This window comes from Podarcis muralis, chromosome 14 (genome assembly GCF_964188315.1).
Source record: "Podarcis muralis chromosome 14, rPodMur119.hap1.1, whole genome shotgun sequence".
Taxonomy (NCBI): Eukaryota; Metazoa; Chordata; class Lepidosauria; order Squamata; family Lacertidae; genus Podarcis; species Podarcis muralis.
The window spans coordinates 45,750,935-45,778,568 of NC_135668.1; the positions used below are offsets into that span (position 1 = coordinate 45,750,935).

At 47.1% G+C, this 27,634-nt stretch overlaps 1 protein-coding gene across 1 annotated transcript; it reads right to left on the reverse strand.

Annotated features, from left to right (window-relative positions):
- Window positions 1–647: 647 nt before the first annotated feature.
- Window positions 648–27,634, reverse strand: NATD1 (N-acetyltransferase domain containing 1). Its single transcript, XM_028705365.2, has 3 exons — window positions 27,214–27,634; window positions 15,283–15,401; window positions 648–4,031 (listed from the first exon to the last, which is right to left on the reverse strand). The coding sequence occupies exons 1-3, from the start codon at window positions 27,308–27,310 to the stop codon at window positions 3,915–3,917; spliced, it is 333 nt and encodes a 110-aa protein (XP_028561198.1). The 5' UTR covers window positions 27,311–27,634; the 3' UTR covers window positions 648–3,914.

Consider the following 27,634-nt stretch of genomic DNA (forward strand, 5'->3'; position numbering starts at 1 on the left):
GGCTAAGCCTCCATCTGTGTTATACTTTTAAAGCAGTATCATGCTACTTTAAATTATCACGACTTCCCTGAAAGAATCATGGGAACTGTAGTTTGTTAAGGGTGCCGAGAGTTGTTAGGAGACCTATTCCCCTCACAGGACTACAACTCCCAGAATTCCCTGGGATTGACTGTTAAGCCACTCCAGGAACTGCAGCTCTATGGCAGGAATAGGAGTCAATCTGGAAGCGCCCATAACTAAAGCCCTGCAGGATCAGGCCCAAGGCAGATCGAGTCCAGCATCTTGTTTTAACAGTGGTAAACCAGATGCCAATGGGAAGCCCACCAGCAGGATCTGACCACAACAGTCCTCTCCCTACTGGTATTCAGAAGCATACACCTTTGATACCGGACATAGTGCATAGCCTTATCTTCCATGAATATGTCTAAACCTCCAAGAACATTGGCCATGCTGCCTGGGGTTGAGAGCTGGAGTCAAACCACCAAGAGAGCATCGCAGTGGCTTTCTCTACTTTAGAGTTTTGAAATGTATTCCTAGAGACACTGCCTTTACATTTTTTAATGCCTACAATTTAATCCACGCGAGTTACCTCTTCTCTTAAGTTACATGTCCTTCCCCATCAAATACCAACAACAAGTCAATGCCAATTGGTTTAGCCACACATTTTTATTGTATACCATGCAAAAGGGTCAGGTTTCCTTAATAATATGACAAATGGGGGAAGGATAATGTTAGACACAAACAACAACAGAAAGATCATTTTAAGAGGTCCTGAGTAGGAAAGGCACATTATTTACCACTTTTAATTGAATAGTAAGGGATTGGGGGTCAATGAAAATATATCCACACTGAGTGGAAAACAACACTGGAGGACAAGTCATAAATAGATATTCCATTTGGTGGTTTTGGGAGTTATTCAATTGTCTGTGTTTCCCCAATTAGCTTTATAGCTTGTGCCTTCAACACATGAGTAAGGGAGATGCCTCCATCTTCTGTTCTGTTCTCCAGCAGCAAGCCGTAGCAATTGTCTTAGCAAGCTGCAAGGGAGATGCCCTATCATTGAAATAAACTAGAGTCAAACTGGAGAACCTGTGGCTGTCCAGGTGTGGCTGGACTCGTAACTTCCACCACTCCTGATCATTGGCCATGCCAGCTGGAGATGATGGCAGTTGGGAGTCCAACAACATCCAGAGAGTCATGGGTTCTTAATCCCTGATCTAGACAGGGAGAGAAGTCGTTTCCACCCCACCACAGTTGCTTCTGCAAATCTCTTGGTGGCAAGGGATGAGTAACTGGAAACTCCAGCTTGGAACTGGCAAGCACTGCTATTCAACATAATATCAAAACACAGAGAACAGAGAAGGGGGTGGACCCAGCAGTAAACCCTTGGTGTTGTAATAAAATACTATCAAAACACATCTCAGGTGGATCAGAGACTGAAATGATGGTTGTAGCACCTTCAGGATGAAGCTGCAGCACTATCAAAATACTGAGCTTGTTTTTAAGGCAGGGTTGGCCGGCCTTGATCTCACTAAGCTCTCTCAAGAAATCAAAACGAAGGACCCTCCACTGCAGTCATCCTAGGCAGAAACTCTACCTGCGTTGAACAGTGGTATACATGAGCAGGAGAGGCAAGTCCGTGTTTCTGACAGCCATAAATGCCTGCCTACACACACACACACACACACACACACACACACACACAGAGAGAGAGAGAGAGAGAGAGAGAGAGTGTACAAAAAAATGTAGTGGGACTAGGATTGCATTCACTGCTTGGTTCTTTCCACATGACACCCGACAGCATACCTAGCACGAGTGCTGCATTGAAATGTTGATCTTATCAAGACAACAGGAGAGGGGATTGGCAATTATGATACGGTCAACATCCACACCAGACATTTCAAGCACTCTTATGCCGCTTTTAACAGTCACGGCTTCCCCTAGAGAATCTTCTGAATTCTACGTGACTGTGAAAGCGGTACAAAAGTGCTTTAAAAATATGGTGCGGACGCGACAGTAGTTACAGAACGGTAAGAAACTGGTGGCTTCCTCTGCCCATCTGCTTTAGCTCACTTCAGCCCTTAAATGGGCAGAGGTCTACCCATTTTCCAACCCAAAAATGTCAGCAGTGGTTGGCAGGGGTGTGCGTCAAAAAGCGGGGGAGAGAGAAAGTTGTCAGGAGAGTGGAAATCCATCAGATATCCCTCCACAAATGCCAGAACTGATTCTCTGCTGTTTTAAATACAATACAGATGAGCACCAATCAACCTAGCTTCCTGTTGTAATGTTACCACAGGGACCCATGGTCTTATTTCAGCCAAACCCACCAGCTATATTGTTGAAGAACCAAGCCGGGCAAGAGAGGGGGACATTTCAAAGCGATAAAGGCCTGGAACAAACAGAGAAGCCCCTGCGGTCTGCCGTCGCCATGGCAGCCTGGCCTAGCCCGCCTTGCTGAGAAAGCTACAATAGCTCTTAAGTCGAGTATAAGTCTCCACACAAGGACTTCGGAGCAGAGGGACAGGGTTTGGGCAACATGATGGGAAGCCAAAATGAAGTGTTGAAAAACTAGAGGGGGAAAATGGTATTGCCATTTTCGATCATGTAACCCACAGGCAGACGGAGATGAGGTTCAAGTGTTAATTACTTCTCCATCCACACAAACGCTGCTTAGAGCAAGCCAGAGAACAAGCCAAGTCCTCCTCTTTTCTTTCTGACAGCTTTCACATGCTTATGTCCAAGGCAGCCAAGCAAATCCTGTTGTATTTTTTTTTTTTTTGCACTGTCCGTTTCTGTCAGTAAGTCAGCTGAGGTTTACTTGCCGCAGCTTTTTCCTTGGCTCGTCTCCATTTGAGACCCTAAAAAGTGGCTGCCGATCGTGACTGGCTTTCCTGTTGTTAAAATGCCCAGGATTCGTTTGCCTCGCACAGCTTCCTCTGCCCTACCATTTCCTTCCTTCCTTCCTCCTGCTACCCGTTAAACTCTCAGTCTTGTTATTGCTTCTCCTGTGTGAGAGGAAACGCCCGCCACTTGAGGAGAGTTCTGGAAGGGGGCGAGGAAGAAGAAGAATCCCACCAAAACCCAAAACGAAAACAAAACAACAGGCCCTTTCCTTCTCCAATGTGCAGTCAAGTTTTTCAGCCTTCCACCCCAAACGAACTGGATCGCTGAATTACACCTTTCGCCTCTGGGTGGCCACCCAGGTAGGCCGTTCCCTTGTTGTCGGGAACGAAATTCACCATGTACACTTGCTAACTGTCTCACTCAGTCCATATTGCTCACGTCTGCAGAAGCACATCGGAGTGACACAGTTTTCTCGTCTCTAAAGCATCGTGTTTATTGCAGTTAGCACCGAAAACCTGCTTCCTTTCCAAGTCCAACCCCTGCGACAGCCACGGTTTATTTTGCATTGTGAGTTGGCATCCCGACGTAGCAAAATGCGCTTAAGGGCCTAAGTGGATGTTTAAAAAAGACCGTCGCCTCTGCAGGGTTGTAGATTTCCAGCTTTTCCCAACCCTGCGTTGGCAAAGAAAGCGGTGCCTGATCTCAGATCATTCTGCTTGATGCTTATTATTTTGGGAGGAAGAACCAAAATTAGGAGGTGACCCCCGCTTATCCACCCCTCTATTGCCACAATGCTAACGAAGGCCTAGTTTGACACCTGATGGTTTCCTTAAGATAGGAGGCCGATGTAAACAACAAACATCCAGGTGAGACCAGCTATCGCAAGAGCCAGGTGGAAGCATTGTTGAGGAGTTGCACGTTTGTCTTTACAAAAATAAGAACTCTTGAGCATGTGCAGGGGGCTGTTCGGGGGTCCCAAGTCAGCCCACAAACAAAAGCTGCACAGGGCCGTCTAGAGAGGCCAGGCTCGCTCATGTCTTAAGGAGTGTAGGCTCTTCAGCCTTCCTGCGTTAAGACTGTAAACGTTCCAGATACTGAGGCAGTGGGTTCTCCTTGACGTATTTCTGGATGTACCAACACGTCAGGTGGGCTTTCAAGTCCTCTTCGACCACAAAATCCAAGGCTGCCTGAAAACACAGGAAAGCGAAAGAATCACCATCAACATCTTGCAACGTCAAGCTCTCGTAAGCGCTGTCAAGACCCAAATGTAGCAGCGAGTTTTCTGCTTTGAATAAGACACTGGCTGTTTGCAGGGTAAGGTTCCAAATTTCTGACTAATTTCTGGCTAAATAGGGTTTGGCTGTCTGGATGTGCCACTGCAAATGCTTCGCAAGCAAGCAAACATATTTTGGAGAAAGAGTGAGGTCACATTCATACCCTACACCAGGCATAGGCAAACTCAGCCCTCCAGATGTTTTGGGACTACAACTCCCATCATCCCTGACCACTGGTCCTGTTAGCTAGGGATGATGGGAGTTGTAGTCCCAAAACATCTGGAGGGCTGAGTTTGCCCATGCCTGCCCTACACATTTAAAGCACATGGCTCCCATCCCAAAGAATCCTCGATACTGTAGTTTACCCCCCTGAGCAGCGGCTCCCACCACCCTTAAACCACAGTTCCCAGGATTCTTTGGGAGAAGCCCTGTGCTTTCAACGTATGGTAAGGATGTGACCTTAAAAGTGCAACAAGTAAGCTACATAGAGGTTGCAGGTGCATGTTGAATATCTGGTCCGTACAGGTGCCGACCTACTGTGCATACTGATTTTCAGTAATATAAATTACAAGCTGGTTTGCCTGATCCTTATTTTTATTTTTTTGTTGATGTTCATGACTTTGATTGTCTCAACCAGGGCTGCAATGTTAAATGGAATTATTATTACTACTACAGTGATACCTTGGGTTACAGACGCTTCAGGTTACATATGCTTCAGGTCACAGACTCCACTAACCCAGAAATATTACCTTGGGTTAAGAACTTTGCTTCAGGATAAGAACAGAAATCATGCAGCAGCGCCACAGCGGCAGCGGGAAGCCCCATTAGCTAAAGTGGTACCTCAGGTTAAGAACAGTTTCAGATTACGAACGGACCTCCAGAACAAATTAAGTACTTAACCCGAGGTACCACTGTATTGGGGACGCAGGTGGCGCTGTGGGTAAAAGCCTCAGCGCCTAGGACTTGCTGATCGCATGGTCGGTGGTTCGAATCCCCACGGCGGGGTGCGCTCCCGTCATTCGGTCCCAGCGCCTGCCAACCTAGCAGTTCGAAAGCACCCTCGGGTGCAAGTAGATAAATAGGGACCACTTACTAGCGGGAAGGTAAACAGCGTTTCCGTGTACGGCTCTGGCTCGGCAGAGTAGCTTCATCACGCTGGCCACGTGACCCGGAAGTGTCTCCAGACAGCGCTGGCTCCCGGCCTCTTGAGTGAGATGGGCGCACAACCCTAGAGTCTGTCAAGACTGGCCCGTACGGGCAGGGGTACCTTTACCTTTACCACTGTATTATTATTATTATTATTATTATTAAAAACGTTAATCAGGAGCACATTTTTAGTTGATTCATTCAGACAGCAGATTTTAACAAGTTAATGTCAGGAACCTAGGAAAATGCTTTATACTGAGTCAGACCATTAGTCCATCTAGCTCAGGGGTCAGCAGACTTTTTCAGCAGGGGTCCACTGTCCCTCAGACCTTGTGGGAGGCCGGACTATATTTTTGGGGGGAAATGAACGAATTCTTATGCCCCACAAATAACCCAGAGATGCATTTTAAATAAAAGCATGCATTCTACTCATGTAAAAACACGTTGATTCCTGGACCGTTCACAGGCCGTATTTAGAAGGTGATTGGGCGTGATCAGGCCCCCGGGCCTTCGTTTGCCTACCCTTGATCTAGCTCATTATTGTCTTCACTGACTGGCAGAGGGTCTCCAAGATTTCCGGCAGGGTTGCCCCTGAACCTGGGACCTTCTGCATGCAAAGCAGATTGTGATTATGATTTACTGAATTTGTGTACAGTGGTACCTCGGGTTACATACGCTTCAGGTTACATACGCTTCAGGTTACACACTCCACTAAGCCAGAAAGAGTGCTTCAGGTTAAGAACTTTGCTTCAGGATGAGAACAGAAATCATGCTCCGGCAGCGCGGCGGCAGCAGGAGGCCCCATTAGCTAAAGTGGTGCTTCAGGTTAAGAACAGTTTCAGGTTAAGTACGGACCTCCGGAACAAATTAAGTACTTAACCCGAGGTACCACTGTACTGCAAATCTCAGGGTGATTCACAACATAAAAAAATACAATGTAAAAGGACAAAATACATGATAAAAACAAGAACATACAAACAAACCAATAACACCCACCCAAACACCAAACCAACCCTAAAACTGCAGGTGGCAAACGTCATCTTGAAAGTGGTATCTCCCCCCCACCAAAAAAACCCCCATTTCATACCCTGCAAGTGTCCCAGAAAAAACTAGGACACCCCATTTTCTCTCGTGAGAGAATGGAGGTAAATTTGGAGTTTGATCTCACACGATTTCACGCTGCAATTTCCCCCTGAAAAAAGCGGGGGGGGGGGGGTTGGGGGGGCACAAACTCGTGCAGTACTCAAAAAAGCACAGTCGTGTCTTCCCTCAAAGAATTTTGGGAGCTGTAGTTTGTTAGACTACTCCGGTTTCCCTCCCAGAGTCTTCTAACAGTACCCGTAAGAAACAAACTCCCAAAATTCTTTGAGGGAAGACATGACTGTTTAGTATCATAGCATATGATGTGGCCTAAGATCATATAATTGTACCACTGATGTCTTCTAAAGCAATGTCTGTAACAACACATGTGTAAATTCTGGTCAGCCAATGAGGGCATATAGGGATGGGGGGCAGAATTTTATTCAGGTTACATTTAAAGCCAAATCTATCATAGTCACACTTTCTGAAGCAATCTGAAATACAGTCATCGTTAGAAATCTACACTTCTTCGAATTTTGCGATGTGGTTCTCCAACCAAACAGTATTTATAAAAATGCATATATTGGGGACAGTGTTCATAAGAACATTTTCATGCATAATTTTTTTTTAAAAATGCATTGTATTGGGGGAAATTGCCTGCAAAAATGTGTACATTAGTCAGAACTGCATACAAAAATGTGTTCATTATAATAAATTTGCACTAAAATGCTGGTGAATTTTCATGAGGATTAAAAAATATATATATAGCGCAGATTGAATGTGGAGAATTGGATTCCATATTGGAAAATGAGAAACAGAGAACCAAAATTGAGAGATCCTTCTGTAACTAGAGGGCAGGCATACAAAAATCCTTTGCATTTACAGCCCACCTGCAAGCAAATGGTCCCAAGGGTGGGTTAAAAATATAAATATAACAAATATGCATAATGTACTGTACATTAAAATCATAATCGTAAAAACCACTAATCTTTCAAAAACATATTTGAAAAGACAGACCTCAAGGAATTAGGATTGCCCCCACAAAGAGAGCAGCTGCTGTTTTACCGGGTCTTTCTACGGATTTTAGAAGTTTTTATTCTAAAATATTGTTCTCCTCCTCCCCTTTTCATTGACGTTATGCTTTGTGTGTTTTTTTAAAGGTTTTTTAAGATGCTTAGTACCTTTTTATGTAGCTATGCTTTAACTTTCTAACTTGCCCTGGGACCTTGGTGTGAAGCGTGGAAAAACAAGTACAGTGGTACCTTGGGTTACATACGCTTCAGGTTACATACGCTTCAGGTTACAGACTCTGCTAACCCAGAAATAGTGCTTCAGGTTAAGAACTTTGCTTCAGGATGAGAACAGAAATCGTGCTCCGGCGGCACGGCAGCAGCAGGAGGCCCCAATAGCTAAAGTGGTGCTTCAGGTTAAGAACAGTTTCAGGTTAAGAACGACCTCCAGAAAGAATTACCGTATTTTTCGCTCTATAACACGCACCAGACCATAACACACACGTAGTTTTTAGAGGAGGAAAACAAGAAAAAAAATATTCTAAACGAAATAGTGGATATATGATTTTTGTGGTTCATGCTGTGGCCACAGACATGTGATCTGACAGTGAGTTTGGAGTAGCCCAATACAAAAATCCTGAGGATCCATGTGGATCCATGCTTTGTAACCACGGAGGAGGGAAGGAAGGGGAACTATGGATCCTCTGCTCACGACTGCAGCAGATCCCCCCCGCCACCCGCAGGCATTCGCTCCATAACACGCACAGACATTTCCCCTTACTTTCTAGGAGGAAAAAAGTGAGTGTTATGGTGCAAAAAATACGGCAAGTACTTAACCCGAGGTACCAGTGTAATAACGATGATAAATGCTGGGAGGATATTATCAAGCTTGTGTATGGGAATTTAAAAGCAAACAAAAAAAGACAAAAGCAGCTTGGCTAAGAAAGTTGCTCAGGGATACACAATGACATTGTCTGGATGCTTAAGGAAGCTTCTGAGTGCCACCTCTGATTTGATGTTCGTGAAATAGCTATCTCTTTAAGATGTGGCAGGAATTCCTCCTGGCACAGACTGGGCCCCCTTTATCAGGGCCTCACACAGACAAAGGAAGCTGTAAATTGTCCTCATCTCCCCTATGTCTGTTGCAAAGGGGAGGGAGGGAGGGAGCAGGATTACCACTGGAGAGGAAGAAAAGCCGCACATGCAGGAACAGCAGGACTCCCCTCCCCAACCCCCACAAATTGGTCAGGGGTGGGCAGAAATAAGAAAATCCCTACTGGGAGCTTCATGGATCAAAATTGCAAACCGATGCCACTTCTACCAGAAATTGCAGCTTTCCCTTTCCCTCTTTTTCCCAACGCTCAGATGTAATAAGCGCTGCACAGTTCTCCTGGATCATTAGCTAATTTAGCGAACGGATGCTGGAGCAGGGGGAGAGGGGAGGCAGAAGTGAAGGAGGCTCAAATGCAGTGGATCCAAGAGAATGGAGAGCTCTGGAATCAGGAATGAGAAGCTAAGAGAGAATTCAAGAGCTCTGGGATTCCGCTGCATATATATCTGCTTCAGATCACAGAGAAACAACTGGTGCCTGAATAGATCTCCATGCCTGGCTGCAGTAGTTTGGCCTGGATGAAGTCAACAAGACGGGGGCACTATTAGGAGGTGGTCAATAATAATAATAATAATAATAATAATAATAATAATAATAATAATAATAATAATCGTTAATAATAATAATAATAATAATAATAATAATTATTATTATTATTATTATTATTATTATTATTATTATTATTAATATGCCGCCAATCTGACTGCCCTAGACACCCCGTAGGCTCCCAGTAAAATATTAAAAGCACGATAAAACATCAAACATTAAAAACTTCCCTAAACAGGGCTGCCTTTAGGTAAAGGGACCCCTGACCATTAGGTCCAGTCGTGGACGACTCTGGGGTTGCGGCGCTCATCTTGCTTTATCGGCCGAGGGAGCCAGCGTATAGCTTCCGGGTCATGTGGCCAGCATGACTAAGCCGCTTCTGGTGAACCAGAGCAGTGCATGGAAACGCCGTTTACCTTCCCGCCGGAACGGTACCTATTTATCTACTTGCACTTTGACGTGCTTTCGAACTGCTAGGTTGGCAGGAGCTGGGACCGAGCAATGGGCGCTCACCCCGTTGCAGGGATTCGAACCGCCGACCTTCTGATCGGCAAGTCCTAGGCTCTGTGGTTTAACCCACAGCGCCACCTGCATCCCTGTAGGGCTGCCTTTAGATGTCTTCTAAAAGTCAAACAGTTGTTTATCCTTGACATCTGATGGGATGTCCACAGGGTGAGCGCCGCTACCGAGAAGGCCCTCTGCCTGGTTCCCTGTAACCTCACTTCTCACAGTGAGGGAACTGTGAGAAGGCCCTCGGCGCTGGACCTCAGTGTCTGGGCTGAACGATGGGGGTGGAGACGCTCCTTCAGGTATACAGGGGCTGAGGCCGTTTGGGGCTTTAAAGGTCAGCACCAACACTTTGAATTGTGCTAGGAAATGTACTGGGAGCCAGTTGTTCAGGACTGGTTGCTATATGGTCCCGGTGATTGTTCCCAGTCCCCAGCCTGGTTGCCGCATTCTGGATTAGTGGTAGTTTCCGAGTCACCTTCAAAGGTAGCCGAGATAAGTGGCAATTTACCTTCCTTGGGAGGAAGCTGCCCTTGCTGTGAAGGGCATGTCACCAATCCATGGCCTACAGGCCACAAGCGGCCCTCGGCCGACTTCCATGTGGTCCAAAGACTGCCTCCCCAGATGCTGCACCCTCCCTGTCACTGCCCGGCTGATAGTCATTGGAAACATCTTGAGGAAGACCATTGGCACCAATCAGCTGAGGAATAAGGGGAGCTGAACCTCCACATGTGAAAGGTGTGTGTGAAATTGTATCTATAAGCTGGTGAGAGGGTGGAGAAGACCAGGGGAGGAGAAGCCCAGCCCTCAAACCACTGTCACGTTCGGACCTTGGGGCCAAGAAGGATCCACTTTCCTAAAAGCTCATGTTCATCGCTTGGATGACGCACTTGGATCCATCCCTGTTACAAGTGGCTTCAGGGGCACTCAGAGCCTTTTACAAACTTAGGGTCACCTGAGATACCAACCTCTCGGGGTACAGATTACTTGAAGGTCAGCAGTTCATGCTCTGCTAAGCATTCTGTCTGCAATACTGTTGTACAAGGAGCTAACTTTGAAAATAGTCTAGAAATGTCCTCTTCTACAGAATCTAGCAGGCATTCTGTATGAATCAGAGCCAGGCATTACGAACGTATTATGCTGGTCCCCTCTAGCTTTCACTGTCTTCTGATTTGTTTCCAGACCCATATTAAAGTTAGGCTGCTTTCAACCAAGTTCTACGTAGAAAGGGAACCCAGCAGGGAAATTTGTCAGTTTCGGTTTCGCTCCATTTCTCATTGTTCCAATCGTAAGTTCATTTCCATCCCAATTTGTGATTCGTTAAAAAAAAAAAAAAGCCTCACGAAAATTCATCAGCCTTTTAGTTCTAATGTAACCAAATGCAGACATTTTTCTTTTACAAAACACATTTTCTTACATAATGCATTTTTGTTTGTTATTTTCAGCAATATGTGCATGTTCTACTCTACCATGTGTATTTTTGTACACATTACTTGGGCTGGAGAACCACACTGCAAAATTCAGAATTCCAAAGGGTGAATTAGTTAGATTCACCTTTAAATGTGAATTGAAACAAATTTCTCTCAATACAGTCGTACCTTGGGAGTTGAATGGAATCCGTTCCAGAAGTCTATTCTACTTCCAAAACGTTGAAAAACCAGATCATGGCTAAGCCCCATGAGACGTTCGGCTTCCAAAAATAGTTTGCAAACCGAACAGTCACGTCCAGGTTTGCGACATTCAGGAGTAAAAACATTTGGGAACTAAGCTGTTCGAAAACCAAGGTACGACTGTATTTCTGTATCACTTTGCGATTCCCCTCCCCTCTTTCTAACAAAAGATCCTTATGAAAATTCACCAACCTTTTGGTAAGAATTTTTTCTTACGTACAAAGTTTGGTATGCAATTTTGCCAAATATACACATTTTTGCAAAAAGAAAGTTTCCCAGTATAATGCATTTCTGGATGTTAGTTTCATCGATATAGGCATTTTCATGGCCATTTTACGTGTGTGTGTGTGTGTGTGTGTGTGTGTTATCCAAAACCATAAATAAGACGAAATGAAATAATTGTTCGTATTTATTGGCTGGAATATTGCACTGCAAAATTGGAAAAAACAGAGATTTTGAGGGTTGGGGTTTTGTGCCTGTATTGTTTTGCAAAGTGTGAATTAGGTAGGTTCAACTTTAAATGCAAACTAAACAAAATTTCGCCCCTATCCCTAGAAAGGTGGTAGGCTATGCAATGCCAGCACGGTGCATTCATGCAAATGCAATTCCCTACCAGCGTGCTGCAGACAAGCAGGGCAAGCAATAAAATAAACAATCCACCAAACCATTTAAACAGCAATCTGACAGGCAGAAATGTGGCAGATAAAGCTTCTCCGACCAGCTTTTTCACCTCCTCACATTTGTCAACATCAGGCTACCACTGAACAGAAAGAGCCAGTCAACAGACGTGGGCAGCCTCTTTTCCTTCCATCCCTGGGGAGAGCATCTCTTGTTCTCACGCTGAAGATCAAGAGAGGACAATCAGGAAGAGAGAGCACGTCACATCTGCTGCCTGCCAACCCTCGTTATGGAAATGAGGCAAATCACAGGCAATCAAATATGCAAAAACGAGCCTTCTCCATCTCCACGCCTTGCCCACCCTGGTGCTACTACTCCCAAAGAGACCAGGTTCCGCTTCTGGAAAACAGGAGGGCTAAAAATAGCAGGCAAGCGTCGAGAGAAGCAGGGCTTAAAGAGGAGACAGAGGAGGAGGCAGCAGTGCAGAAGGATAACGCGGACATTCGTCAGGGTTTATTAGAGCAGCCTGTAATTGGGCATATGGCTTTCTCCTGTAACCCCCACCCCCAACCCTCCAAGCTCGGCATTCAATTGAGCCTTCCCTTGCCGTATTTTGGTTCCCCTCCAACCAGCTCCCCAGATAACAGCCCTTGCACATTTTCCACCTGGTTTGAGCACACAAAGCTGCCTTCTTGCCCAGGAGCGAGGGGAAACCCCAGGCCCCAGGGGAGGGGCAAATATGGCCCCTCTAAGCCTCTCTGCCAGGCCCTCAGAACTCTCCTCAAGCCACACCCATTCACACAACCACACTCCACACCCTCCTTGAGCATTTCCACCTAGCTGGAATGTGTCCTTCAACTCTGATAATGTCTCTTGCGAGAGAAAGTACGTGAAGAACCAAGACTACTGTACAGAATAAATTTGTATAAATTGCTCCACCCACTTTTGCCTCTGGCCCCGCCCACCCCTGGCATGTGTCCCCCTCCCCCACAAAGGTTCTGCAGAAGAGAATGTGGTGCTCAAGCTGAAAAACGGTTCCCCACCCTGGTTATAGGGGCAGAGAACCTTTGACCTTGACCTGTGAGCTAAATTTGACCTGGCCTAGATCCCAATTTGGCCTGTAAGCGCGTTTTCCCCAAATCACATCCACCTGATGCAGCCTTCCCCAGCCCATTACAGTGGTACTTCAGGTTAAGAACTTAATTTGTTCTGGAGGTCTGTTCTTAACATGAAACTGTTCTTAACCAGACGTATCACTTTAGCTCATGGGGCCTCCCGCTGCCACTGCGCGATTTCTGTTCTCATCCTGAAGCAAAGTTCTTAACCCGAGGTACTACAGTGGTACCTCTGGATACGAATGGGATCCGTTCCAGAGCCCCGTTCGCATCCTGAAGTAAACGTAACACGTGACTGCGGGTCGCGTATCACCACTTCCTCGCATGCGAGTGACGTAATTTTGAGCGTCTGCGCATGCGCGAGCGGCGAAACCCAGAAATAACGTGCTCCGCTACTTCCAGGTTGCTACGGAGCGCAACCGAAAAATACTTAACTTGAAGCTACTTTAACCTGGGGTATGACTGTATTTTTGGGTTAGCGGAGTCTGTAACCTGAAGCGCCTGTAACCCAAAGTACCACTGTATAGAGAACCAGATGATTGGGTCTAGCTAACTATTGCCTATACAGACAGATAACAATTCTCCAGGGTCTGAGAAAGGAAGCCTACCTGGAAATACCACCACAGAGATTGATCCTGGGATCTTCTGTGAGCACAAATCATACCAGAGTTGCAAGGGCAACGGGAGCCACACCTCAACAAGTAGCTCGCCCCCTGCTGCCCAGACCCCTAATATTTTCGTCATTCATGAATATTAAGATGTGGGTCTGAGCTCTCTACCTAAAACGTTGACCCTTCTGTGCCTTTTCCGACCACCAGTTTTCCAAGTAAAAGCATGCGTCCGACCCCCAAATTATGGTGTCTCCCCACCTACCCTGTCACCATGCCAGATCTCCAGATCTGGCTGAGGAAACCTCCAGGCTTCCTCAACCTCAGCCCTCCAGATGTTTTTGGCCTACAACTCCCATGATCCCTAGCTAGCAGGACCAGTGGTCTGGGATGATGGGAACTGTAGTCTCAAAATATCTGGGGGGCCAAGGTTGAGGAAGCCTGCTCTTGTGCTTTTCTGAATAATTTCAAACCCATAATTAAGTTTGCCAGGAGGAAAAGCCACTGACACACACAAAGGTACTCAGGGTGGCCACAAGTCCTGTTTTACAGAGGATGGTCCTCTGTTTGAGCCACAGCCGACATGCATTTCACATGCACAATTTCAACCACACATGCTTGGCTGCAGCTTCGTTCCAGCCTTTTTCTTCTGCCTGCATCTCTCTCTCTCTCTGCTCCTCCCTTCTATCTTCATCTGTCTCTGCTTATGTCCCTCTTCCTGCTCTCTGCCAGGAGGGGAGGCAGCAGATATTGGGGAGGCCTCCCCACAAGGCTTCCTCCCCTTGCCAGCCAGCCATGGAAAAAGTAATTTTGGCTATGCGCGATTTTCGCGTGTGCACACCACCCTTGGAACCAAATCCCTGTGTATCCTGCAATACAACTGTATCTTTAACATCAGTGGTAGTTTAGTCCAAGTACAAACTAAAGAACCCCCCAAAAGGCTGGCCCACCCGAAGCTGCATACTCACCCGATAGCACAGTCTTCCCCTAAAGCTTCCCCTAAATTATGACAATTTATTTCCAGACTTGCATCTCTTACAGGGATGGCAAGGCTGTAGCCCTCCAGATGCTGTAGAACTACAGTTTCCACCATCCCTGACCACTGGCTATGCTAGCTGAGGCTGATGGGAGTTGGAGTCTATCAATATCTGGATGGCTGCAGGTTCCTCGCCACAAACTCTGGATTGTACCCAATGCTAGTCCTACTCAGAGTTTGACCTATCAAAATTAATCGGCAAGCCCAGTATACCTGAAGGAACATCTCCACCTGCATCATTCAGCCCGGACGCTGAGGTCCAGCTCCGAGGGCCTTCTGGTGGTTCCCTCACTTCAAGAAGTGAGGTTACAGGGAACCAGGCAGAGGGCCTTCTCGGTGGTGGCGCCTGCCCTGTGGAATGCCCTCCCATCAGATGTCAAGGAAATAAACAACTATCTGACTTTTAGAAGACATCTGAAGGCAGCCCTGTTTAGGGAATTTTTTGATGTCTGATGTTTTATCGTGTTTTTAATATTCTGTTGGGAGCCGCCCAGAGTGGTTGGGCAAACCCAGCCAGATGGATGGGGTATGTACAAACAAACAAACAAACAAACAAACAAACAAACAAACAAACACTATTATTGTTATTATTAACAGGTTCACTTGTTTCTATCAGTCTTTTCCAAGTATAACTTAGTGTGGGATGCAGGTTTTATGCAAATATGTGTACTCTTTTGGGGAGGAGCTACAAGTAGAAGCACCATTTGCAACCCGTACCTTTGCCAGATGTTTGGCTATTCCTCTTCCTCTGTAGGCATCTGGTACTTCCGTGTGTTGCAGGTCCACTATCCTTTTCCCCACGTACTCGTACAACAGGACCGCTTTGTCATGACAACCTGCGGGAGAAAAGATGGCATCCACACACTTACAAGAAATATGGAACAGAACCAAAATCTCCTGGACTTGTTGTTGTTGTTATTTTAAATTTATACCCCGCCCTTCCTCCCAAAGGAGCCCAGGGTGGTAAAGAACAATGGATAAAACAACAGTAGAAATAGATTTTAAAGAACTTTACAACAATTCCAACACAGGTGCAGGCTGGGAAAGAGCTCAACTTCAACGCCTTGTTGCAAGAGGAAGGTCTTTGGTAGGCCCCAAAAGGACAACAGAGGTAGTGCCTGTCTAATATTCCAAAAGGGCAAGTGCCGCCACACTATAATACGATACGATACGATACCTCTTTATTGTCATTGTCCCACACAGAACAACGTAATTGAAAATCTACATCAGACATTCAGAAACCAACAAGCCTGCTATGCCAGCTATCCCAGCCTGTGTAGCCCCCTAAAAACTCTGATACCCCATAATTAAATACAGTATACTCCCATAGAGACTACCTTACACTGCGTTTAAAACCAAAATCGCATTTGGGTAGAAACTGTTTCTCAGGTGGCTAGTCCTAGTCGTTATAAACCTGTACCTTCTTCCAGAAGGCAGAAGCTGAAAGAGATCATTTCCGGGGTGCGCACCATCTCTGCAGCTTTCTTATGGCACCTGGAACCATAGATTTGATCCAAGGTGGGAAGAGTGCACCCAATTATTCTCTCCGCTGTCTTTACAACCCTGGACAACATTTGTTTTTTCCCTGACCGTGCAGCTCCCAAACCACACACACAGACCATAGGTTAATACACTCTCAACTAAACACTAAAGGCTCTATTCCTACATCGTACGGGATAGACCTCTACAGGATGCCTATACAGCTCAGTCGGTTAGAGCGTGGTGCTGATAATACCAAGGTTGCAGGTTTGATCCCCGTATGGAACAGCCGCGTATTCCTGCCTTGCAGGGGGTTGGACGAGGTCAGAGCTTTCCAAACTGTGTGTCGCGACACGTTAGTGTGTTTGGCTGCAGTGTGTTGGTGTCGCACAAACACTCCTCGCGCTCCTCCCGGGGCTAGAAAGGGGTCCGTTTAGCCTCCTGCTAGTGAAATTTAATTACTGTGTCGTGAAGTGATGCATGTCTAAAAAGTGTGTCACCAACATGAAAAGTTGGGAAAGCTCTGGACTAAGATGACCCTCAGGGTCCTTTCCAACTCCACAATTCTACGATTGCATCTTTCTTCTTCCATTATCTTAGGGTCAGCTTTATAGAGTACTAAACGCTATTTATACAGCACTTCAGTACATTCATATTACATTACTACCACTATATTTTCTCAATAATTCTCTAAGGCAGCAGAATTGTAGTACCCATTAGCAAAGAATCAGTCTTCATAATGGACAGAGAACAGATTGCAGGTGGGGGGAGCTTGCGTATTTTAACAGTCCCTGGGGGGGGGGGTGCTGATTAGTATTTGTGGAAAACAAGGATGGGGAACCCATACCTCTCCAGATGTTGTTCAACTACAACTCCCATCAGCACTAACTATTGGCCATGCTGGCAAGGGATGTTAAGGGTTGAAGCTGAACATCTGGAAAGAGGGAGAAGGAGTGCAGTGTTCTGGTCCGAGTGTTGGACTGTTGTTGTTAGTCTCTGTCTGTTTTGAGGGACAATGGAGTGCAGAGGCATAGTGTGGGGGGCCAGGACCCCAGGCACATAATTTGGAGGGGCGCAAACCAGGCATCCCCACACAGGGATCCCTGTCTTGCCCTGCCTGCCACCAGGGATCTCTGGGCCCAGAGCTCGGCCTGGCCCCATTTGCAGCATCCCTGGCCCCCTCGCTAAATGGCTGCCCAGCTAGCGCTCGCTCACTCCTCACTCAGACGGTGAGCAGACGCAGACGGAGGCAGGCAAGGGGTGAGCCCAGCATAGCCCGGTCTGGCATTCCTCTCCATGGGAAGATTCACCCACCAAGGGCCATGTTGGCCAGCCAGGCTCCCCCCTATGTGGATGGACAGGCAGCATAGCACAGGCCTGCTTGGCTCTGGGGACGAGGGCTGGGCCAGCGCAAAGGGGTACATTCACCCTCTGGGGCTGTGCACACCCCGGGCGCCAGCAAACACCGCTACGCCACTGAGCTTAGCAGCACTTCTCTGGGGTGCAAGACTAGGCAGTGTACATGGTAAAGTCCTGGGCTGCCCAGACAAGGAGACACCCCCCCCCCATCCTTGCTGGATTGATTTTTGCTGTCTCTCTTCTTCTGCTAAAAACTTTCTCCGCAATCCACCTGCTTAGTTGTTAAGTACACGTGTTACGAAGGCATTTTTCACTTCCTGCATTAGCCACCATGTGTAGCTTAAGCTCTTGAGCCGCAAAGGCAAGGCAAAATTCCTTTAAAAAATATATTTTTAAAAAAATAAGAAGGCCAACATCAAGGCAACTTATAAGCATGTTTGAACAAAGCTGCTTTCTGTCTTAACTGGGGCAGGCTCCCACAAGTAGGTCTGCTGTTTCAAGTGGGGAGGGTGCTTTCGCACTCGGGTCTTACCGCACACTTCACATAGGCAACTGGTTGGCCACTGCGAAAACGGAGTGCTCTTCTAACACTACTGCAGAAAAAGACAACAGATTTCTGAGATTCCTGCATTGCAAGGAGTTGGGCTATATGACCCTTCCAACTCTACTATGATTCTACATCCTAAGCCTGCTATCTGCAGATAGGAAGCCACTGAGTCAGGCCATTCACTTATCCAGCTCAGTCATGTCCAGACCAGGTGCAGGGAACATCTGGCCCTCTGTGTATTGCTAAACTACAAGTCCCATCATCCCTGGCCATGCTCGGCGAGGCAACATCTGGAGTGCCTAAAGGTTCCACTCACCTGGTCTAAATTGAGCAGCTGTGGCTCTGTAAGAGCTACAATTCTCAAGAGCTTCTTGGGAAGAGGAGGAGGAGGAGGAGGAGGAGGAGGAGGAGAAGAAGAAGAAGAAGAGGAGGAGGAGGAGGAGGAGGAGGAGTTTGGATTTGATATCCCGCTTTATCACTACCCGAAGGAGTCTCAAAGTGGCTAACAATCTCCTTTTCCCCTCCTCCCCCACAACAAACACTCTGTGAGGTGAGTGAGGCTGAGAGACTTCAAAGAAGTGTGACTGGCCCAAGGTCACCCAGCAGCTGCATGTGGAGGAGCGGGGAAGCGAACCCGGTTCACCAGATTACGAGTCCACTGCTCTCAACCACTACACCACACTGGTGGAATTGATTGCAACCCCCTCTGGGAACCGTAGCTCTGTGAGAGGAATACTCAACTCCCAGCACCCCTTGCAAGCCACAGCTCCCAGGATGCTTTGGTGGGGAAGCTATGACTGTTCAAAGTGGCAGGACACAGTTTCAGATTTATAGCGCGGATGGGACCGAGTCTTCTTTCAGCTAGTGCAAAAGACCGCAGAGATTGTGTGGTTTAAATTTCACGCACAGGACGCATGAGGCAGGGTAAAGACTGACTAAACTCCAATTAAAAAGGAAAGAAAGGTTTGCATTGACTCATAATCTTGTAGGCATGGGAGCATGTCAGGCCAGAGGGGAGGGGTTGCAGGGCTCTGTGCGTAGACTGCATGCGCTCCCGCATAGAGCTGTCAATCATCCCAGGCAGAATAAAAAGCCCCCAATTCATACATGCGCTGAATAGCACCCAGGCACAGCTTTGAGTCTTGGGAAGATGCTGGGCAGGAGAGGGGGTCCTTAGGAGGTGGAAGAGGCTGGTACAACCCCAAACAAGGGATGACGGACGTCAGCGAGGCCTTTTCCAGCCTCAACAGGCCAAGTGTGTCAGACACACAATTCAGCTCAGTGTCGCCAGGCTGAAACCACTGCAATGGCGAAGGAGCTGCCACACAGCGAAATTTCTTTGGGGACACGGCATTTCCAAATATCACTTATGTGAGTTAGCTAAGCTCTGCTGTGCTTTAGGAATCTGCGCTCGCGGCGAATCAATATGGAAGAGGCAAGAGATGGAGCTCAGGGCCAGAGCATCTGTTTTGCACGCACAAGGTCACAGGTTCAATCCCCAGCGTCTCTCGGTAGGGCTAGGGAAGTCTCCCTGTCTGAAATCCCACGGACCCACTACCAGGCAGTGCAGACCAATGGTCTGACCAGTGCTTTTCCCAAAGAAAAATACAGTCATACCTCGGGTTAAATGTGGTTCAGGTTGAGCGTTTTCAAATTACGCTCCGCGGTGACCCGGAAGTAATGGAGTGCGTTACTTCTGGGTTTCGCCACTCACGCATGCACAGATGTTCAAAATGATGTCACGTGCATGCGCGGAAGCAGCAAATCGCGACCCACGCAGTCACAGGTTGCGTTCTACTCAGGATACGAACGGGGCTCCGGAACAGATCCCATTCGCATCCAGAGGTACAGTGGTACCTCGCAAGACGAATGCCTCGTAAGACAAAAAGCTCGCTAGACGAAAGGGTTTTTTGTTTTTTGAGCTGCTTCGCAAGACGATTTTCCCTATGGGCTTGCTTCGCAAGACGGAAATGTCTTGCAAGTTTGTTTCCTTTTTCTTAACACCGTTAATACAGTTGCGACTTGACTTCGAGGAGCAACTCATAGAACGCGGTGTGGTAGCCCTTTTTGAGGTTTTTAAAGACTTTGGTGATTTTTGAAGCTTTTCCAAAACTTTCCCGACACCGTGCTTCGCAAGACGAAAAAAATCGCAAGACGACAAAACTCGCGGAACGAATTAATTTCGTCTTGCGAGGCACCACTGTACCACTGTAAGTTTCAGAGAACTCACCATGAAGTTGTTGCAGAAAGTTGCTGGGTGACTCGGGGCAGCCCTGAACAGATGCTGGTTTGGCAACAGCAGCATTCGCTGCCCGTGGAAGTGCTAAAAACTACAGCAAGCTGGCTGGGGGAGAGGGTTGCCCCTAGTTCTGGTGCAGGGCAAATAAATGCCCCCCCACCTCCTTCGTTCTTAGAATCAGGCAGATGGCTAGGGCAGCTTGGAAGGGCCCTTGTGCAAATACCTGCACATGATAAGCAAAATGTAGGAGCCTCCCCGCTGGCCTGGCCCAGCCAGTCCCCTCACCCCCTAGTCAGGGTCCGAAATAACTAGTGTGGACGGGAAACATGGAGGTAAGAGTTCAATTGCATGTGATTGTGCGCAAAGGAACACGCAAAAATTAAATGCACATGGGGAAAGTTGGATCTGGGCAACCCACCCGCGCACTAACACTCTGGTGTGTTCATACCACCCCTTCCTGTCTCTCACACTTTTTAAACAGGCAAAGGAGGTAATGCAGATAAGGAGACTCCTTCTTGGCCTTCGGACTAGGCAACAGGAAACAGCTATGAATGCTGTTTGAACAAGCGCCCACAGAAAGAGAAAGAGAAAGAAAAGAGAGAGAGACAGAGAGGCCAGGCAGGTTGCAGAATTAAAAGGAACAGTTTGTTCCGAGAGCGCCGCTGCTTTCTTGTGATTCAGGACAAAACTCTTGTTTAGAAGGGGGTTGTTTTCCCTCAAACTCGAGCAACTGGCATGTTACTAGAGAGAAAGAGAGAGTCAAACAGACCACAGAGAGAGGGCTTCAGCCACAGGAGTGCCAGAGAACTCACTTGGCAAACAGGCCAGCTCATGTTTGACAATGCAAAGCTCCTTCCTCTTTGGGATTCACCTTCAATTCAAATCAGAGAAGGCAAACTGGGCAGGGCAATTTAAAACAGCAGCAACAATTATTGCACGTAAGTGAGAAAAGTTACTGGGAAGGCTTTTGTTTTCGGTGCCAAGAATTAAATGTGTTCAGATCTTCTGGGGAAGTTTGGAAGAGGCCACAATGACAAAGCAAACACAAAGAATCATGGGGGGGAAATGTTGCAGGATTCCTATTAAAATCTGCAAGCTCTATCACTTTCCTTAATTTTAGACATATTATTTCACACACACCCAATAGCCTTCTAAAACACACTCACAAAGGAGACCAGCAAAAAAGGTAAATGGAGCACGTCCTCTACAGCCCCTCTGAAATACAAGCAGCATGTTATTCATACCCATTTCTGATGAAAATAGGGACATCCTATTCAATAATAATAATAATAATAATAATAATAATAATAATTTATTTATATCCTGCACCCATGTGACTGGGTTGCCCCAGCCACTCTGGGAAGCTTCTAACGTACAGTGGTACCTCTGGATGCGAACAGGATCCGTTCCAGAGCCCCGTTCACATCCTGAAGCGAACACAACCAGTCGCAATTTGCCGCTTCCGCGCATGCACGTGACGTCATTTTGAGTGTCTGCGAATGCGCGAGCGGCGAAACCCGGAAATAACGCACTCCGTTACTTCTGGGTCGGCGCGGAGCGCAACCCGAAACTGCTCAACCTAGAGCTACTTCAACCCAAGGTATGACTGTACCGCCTTCCATCTGAAGATCACAGGGCGGTTCACAACATAAAAATACAAAATGAGAACACAAAATAAACATAATCAAATAAAAACAAACACCTTTAAAAGGCCATAGAATGTTAATCAACGAAAGGCCTGGTTATATATAAATGTTTTCGCCTTGTGGCTGAAGATATGTAATGAAGGCACAGGGCGGGCCTCTCTGAGGAGAGCATTCCACAAACAGGGAGCCACCACAGAAAAGGCCTGTTCTGGTGTTGTTGGCTTCCGGGCCTCTTGTGGAGGAGGCACACAAAAAAGGGCCTCAGATGATCAAGTAGTGGAGTGGACCAACTTGCAGGTTGGGGTGATGTGAGCACTCCCCCCGCCCATAAAGAAAAAGAAGCAGAAGCTCCGCAAGTAAAAAAGAAACAGCTCATCACAGGGAAAGGTTCTGTTTTGTTTGTTACCCAGTTGCAGGGAGAGGTGGTTTTTTAAAAACGTAGGTGAGCATCAAAAGTGTAATTAACACACACACAAGCTCACTTGACATAGTCCAGCCCATTCTATCTTCTCAGAACTCCCACCAACTGATTCTGCTACTGGTGCAGGCAAAGTCTCACATAGATAAGGTGGTAGATCTGAATCTGGATGGAAGGAGGAAACTCTCACAATGGCATATATCCCCAGAAAAATGTCTCCTAAAACTACAAAGCTTGCGTATCAGGAAAAAGGCTAAGCTAGAGAGATTCCTACCTTCTCCCCGCAAACTACTGTTCAGCTGTGCCGTGGACTGTGAGTGCAGCTCCAATACTTTTTTTCAGGGCAGGAGCAATTATGACCATTTGTAGCGCTGTGGCAAGGGAAGGCGGTGATAATGAGGCTTTCAAGTTTGTGATGGGTTAGCACAGAGCAGCCTATTCTTGGCTGGGGGCTGATACAGCTCAAAACACTTGGAAGGCACCAAGCTGGGGAAGGCTGGCAATGGAGAAAGTCAGAGAATGAAAGTCCCACTTCATACCAGGGTTTAAAGCTTAGAACTTCTTTCCAAGATCATTTGCATTTCCAAGTAAACACTAAAGGTTGCATTTTGGCTGGTGAAGATCATTTGGTAAAGCTTAGAAGCTGAACCTCTGCAGTCGCCACTGACTTCAGTGGACTTTACTCTTATGCATGTGTTATTGCAGTCATGCTGATCCCTACAGTTCCCAGGTTACAATGGGGATAAATAGTGGCTTTGTTTGGATGCAGTACTAAACCGTGGACAATCTGCAGTGAGCTCTGGGTTTGTCTTTCCTCCCTCTCCTTTTCTGATGTAACTGCAAGGAGCCGACCTTAAGCTTCCACTTCCATTTCAGATTAAGTGTGGTTTAGTGTGTCGTACAAACCCCGAATGGCAGATTGTTGAAAGAAGACGATGTAAGCCATAGTTTGTGAAAGTGGCTTGTTTCAACTAACTACAGTCAAGATTAATCAAGTTTAGGGATCAATGACATACTAAACTGCAGTTCATGTAAAGAGGAAAGGAAAAGTTTCTGATCATTTCCTTGTAGCTGTGCCAGAGGAGATGTAGGCAAGCCAAGGTTTAGCGTTACATCTGATCATTAGAGCAAGTCTAGGGGGCAGATGTCTGCCCTCACTGCAAGGCCAGTAAACTGGTTTTATAGCTAGGTAGCACCCTTTGTACCCTCTTCCAGTCACTCTTCCAGACTAGCCTACTTCACAGGGCTGTACCACTACTTTGAGCTCTTGGGAGGAAAGGAAATATAATTCTTTTAAAAGGTGACAGAATCCAACAATAGAACATAAGGTAAAGGTAAAGGTAAAGGTACCCCTGCCCATACGGGCCAGTCTTGACAGACTCTGGGGTTGTGCTCCCATCTCACTTAAGAGGCCAGGGGCCAGCGCTGTCCGGAGACACTTCCGGGTCACGTGGCCAGCGTGACAAAGCTGCATCTGGCGAGCCAGCGCAGCACACAGAAACGCTGTTTACCTTCCCGCTGGTAAGCGGTCCCTATTTATCTACTTGCACCTGGGGGTGCTTTCGAACTGCTAGGTTGGCAGGCGCTGGGACCGAGCAGCGGGAGCGCACCCCGCCGCAGGGATTCAAACCACCGACCTTTCGATCGGCAAGCCCTAGGCGCTGAGGCTTTTACCCACAGCGCCACCCGCGTCCCTTACAATAGAACATACTATTCCCTGAAAGGAACCACTTGTTCAATGAAACCCTGAATATTTAAAATGCACCATGATCTCCTGTATAGCCCTTCTGGGGATGCAGCTGTTCCTTTGGCCATCATGTGGCAGAGAGTTCCACATTTCATTCAGGTGCTTGGTGGAAAATGTTATTGAAACCAGCTGCAAGCTTTTTCAACAGTGTTCCCTATACACCCTGCCTTCATTATAAAGAGTGAACACTAACATCTGTTCCTTGCTCATTTCCCCCCCCCCAAACTCTCCACCCTTGTCTAAATATTTCCCTATCATGTTCCGCACACCCTTTCGAGATCTCTTTTCGGAGCTAAAGAAAATTAAAGCCTACTGCAACAATACCTTTTCACTCACACAACTTTTTAAAAACAACAAGAGCAACTGAACTGATTTACGGCTCGGCAGATTTCCTACGGGAATCCATCAGTATGAAACTATTTTAACCATGTGCTATTTAAAGAGACTGTTTGGCTTCACTGTTTTCTTTGCAGCCCTTCAGTTGTCCCAGCAATATTCATTTGATGGTTTACTTTCACCCATTGTTAGGCCTGAAAAAACAGCATGTGGTGGTATATAGCGAAAAACAAAACCTCTGTGTTACTATTCTTAGTAGCTTATGAACAATGTCTCCTATTGGGTATATCATTTTAGAAATTGTTTGCCCGTTTTAATATAACCTGCAATTTGACTAGGAGCAAGCGCTTAGATTCTTTTTTCCTTAAACCCAAAAATGGTGGTTCTTAGCTTAAAAATAAAAGCAGAAGAGGAAAAATGGAACATATCTTGATATATTTAGAAAAGACAAGCATTTTCATTGAGAGAAAGTTATCTATGCAATACAGTATATATCCCAGTTGAGGTTTACAGAAATAGCCACCTGCCTGGTCGTCTGCAGCGAGCAAGAATCTGTTGCAGGAGATTCTCCTATGCAAACAGGAGCAGAGATTTTCCGTGTTCCTTTCAGGTCATTTGTGGGTCATAAACGACTAACAGAGGCACATCTCTGACTGGGCAGGGTGTTAAGCTTTATGTATTCATCAGCAAGGCACTTTTATCCACTCTTATAATCTGACACAGAACCATCTTGAAACCAAATGGTACTCTGAGGAGTTACTTCATCATTTTCGACTCCCCACCCCTTAATATTTAATGAACTTATTTTTTTGCATTGCTCACACAACCCATCTCCTGAATGGGCAATGGTGTTGTACCTTTCCGCGCAACTTTTCAAAATAGCATTGATAATATCTAACACCAGCATATTGCTGAAGATGCAAGTCAGTGCGGCCGGCTTTGGGAGCAAATATGCATTCCTTTATGTTGCTGATCCATTAAATGGGTAGACAGGAGCCTACCTAACAGCCCTGCAGGATCAGGCCAAAGGCATTTCTAATCTGGTGTCCTGTTCATACAGACACCCATAACAAGCCTGAATGAAAACATGGGAAACTGCTTTCTGCAGAGTCAGAATATTGGCTCATCTAAGCTCGGTGTTTTCTGTTCTGACTGGAAGCTTATTTCCAAGGTTTATGGCAGGGGGGTCTCCCAGCCCAAGTCTGGTACCCTTGTCTTGCCCGTTGCCTACCCCTTAATCCAGGGTCTCCAGATGGTTTTGGACTACAATTCCCATTATCCCTCACTGCTGGTCCTGCTAGTTAGGGATGATGGGAGTTGTAGTCCAAAAACAGCTGGGGACCTAAGTTTGGGGAACCCTGCGTAAACTATCCCTTCAGTGGTCAATCAGGAAAGCTATGAAGCGTGCTTAAGCCATTTGAGGATCCCAACATGGACCTTGCAAAAAGTAATGTTAAAAGGCGCTCTCTCTCTCTCTCTCTCACACACACACACACACAGCTTCACTCTTTTCACACAGTTTACCCTTAGTAATAGGCAGTGCTTTTTTTCAGCTGGAGCACAGTTCCAGCACCTCTCAGGTGGGTGCCATTACGGGCTGGTACCACTAACAAACTACAGTTTCCGGGACTCATTGAGGGAAGTCATGTGCTGTACACGAATGCTGTGTGAGCAGCCCCAGACTCGGGAAGGGTTAGTGTTAGTGTTACCATTTGCCGCTTTGCTTCAGACGGCAACATGCCTTGAACTAGCCCTGGGCCTCAGCCGTGATGCTAGGAAACAAGGGGAGGCCCTCTGCATATGGTCATGGGTGGTGCTTTTTTTACTGCATGTGTTTTAGGACTCTCAAGCCACACCGCCGAAAACAGGACTGCAGCCGTAGCCAATGTCTGACAACCACAGCAAATTACTCGAAAGCAACTCCCTTTGGAAAGTCTGCAGGATATAAGTTACGCATAGGATCAGGCCCCACATGCTGGTAAGATGCAGCTTAAAATCTAAGTACTGTTCCCTGCAGCAAAAATAAGTAGGGAACCGGATTTATAAAAGTAATCTTGCCCATCACATGATTTACTCAAAATTAGCAGATTGAGAGAAAAGGGAGGAGGGAGAAGGCGGCAGCAATCAAACTAAAAATTAAGCAAGTTAGTACCACAGAGCTGGGGCGGAAGGGGGAGGGAGTGGGGGGCTTCTGGTATCAACCTCCACAGCTTATTTAAAAATAGATCCTGCGAGGACAGGTGTTCCCCTACCAACCAGAGAGTAACCAAGACAGCAGTAGCAGCAGCTTACGGGGAGCAAAAGAGCGCAGCTCACACAGGGGAAGAAGGCGGCGGGGGGGGGGGGGGAGAGAAAGAGAAGAGAAAGCAGGAATAAAATTTCTGGGTCGCCCCTTCTCCCCCACCTCCTCCTTCTCCCCACAATCTCCCTGTATCCAGTTGCTAAGAGGTTGACACCATAACTAATCTGTTGCATAACCAGCCTCCCAATGCAGCAATAGTTTTTTTAAAAAATAAAGAAGATAAGGGGGGGTAAAGGAAAGAGAGAGAAACTAATATAAAAAAATTAAGCCTCGCAAGAACAAAAACCACAGAGATTTGCTTTGAATTCTCCAAGGAAACAGCACCAGCGTTGCGGGGAAGGCTTTTTTTTTGTTTTTTTTGCAAGCGCATCCATCGCCTCCCTACATTCCAAACAAAAGATTGCGCGGGGGTGGGGGGGTATATTTTTTTGGGGGTGGGGGACACACACACAGCAAATCCGATAGGGCCAAATAAAAGGAGGGTGGGGAGCCATGCACGAGCCAACCTCCACCCCCCACCCTCTCCTTGTCTGCCCCCTTCTTCTTCCGCCACCTCCACCTGGTCTCGCCTTTACCGTTCAGCCTGACGGTGAACTGCCTCCTCTTGCGGTCGTGTTCCACCTGGATCGGGCAGCCGGGCTCCAGGATGTTGAGCTGCCCTGCCTGGGCCATGGTGGCGCGGGCACAGCAGGCCGACCCGGGCGCGGGCTGGCTGCCTCCTCCCTCCGGCGCCCCGCTTCGGCGTGCTCTTCGTGGGCTCGGTTCTTTTGTGAGCGCGCGGGGGGCGCCTTGCGAAGAAGGGCCGCCCCTACTGCTGCTGCTTCTCCCTTGCCTTCTCTGCCCCCCTCCCTCCCCGCGCGCTCCTGCCAAACCAGCCAGATGTGTCCAAAAGAAAGAAAGAAAGGAAAAGGGGAAATGTTCGGCGGGGAGCAATTAATAGTTAGGCAGGATCTGCTGCTGCTGCTGCCGCCGCCCCCTCCACCTCTTGTTGTGCGT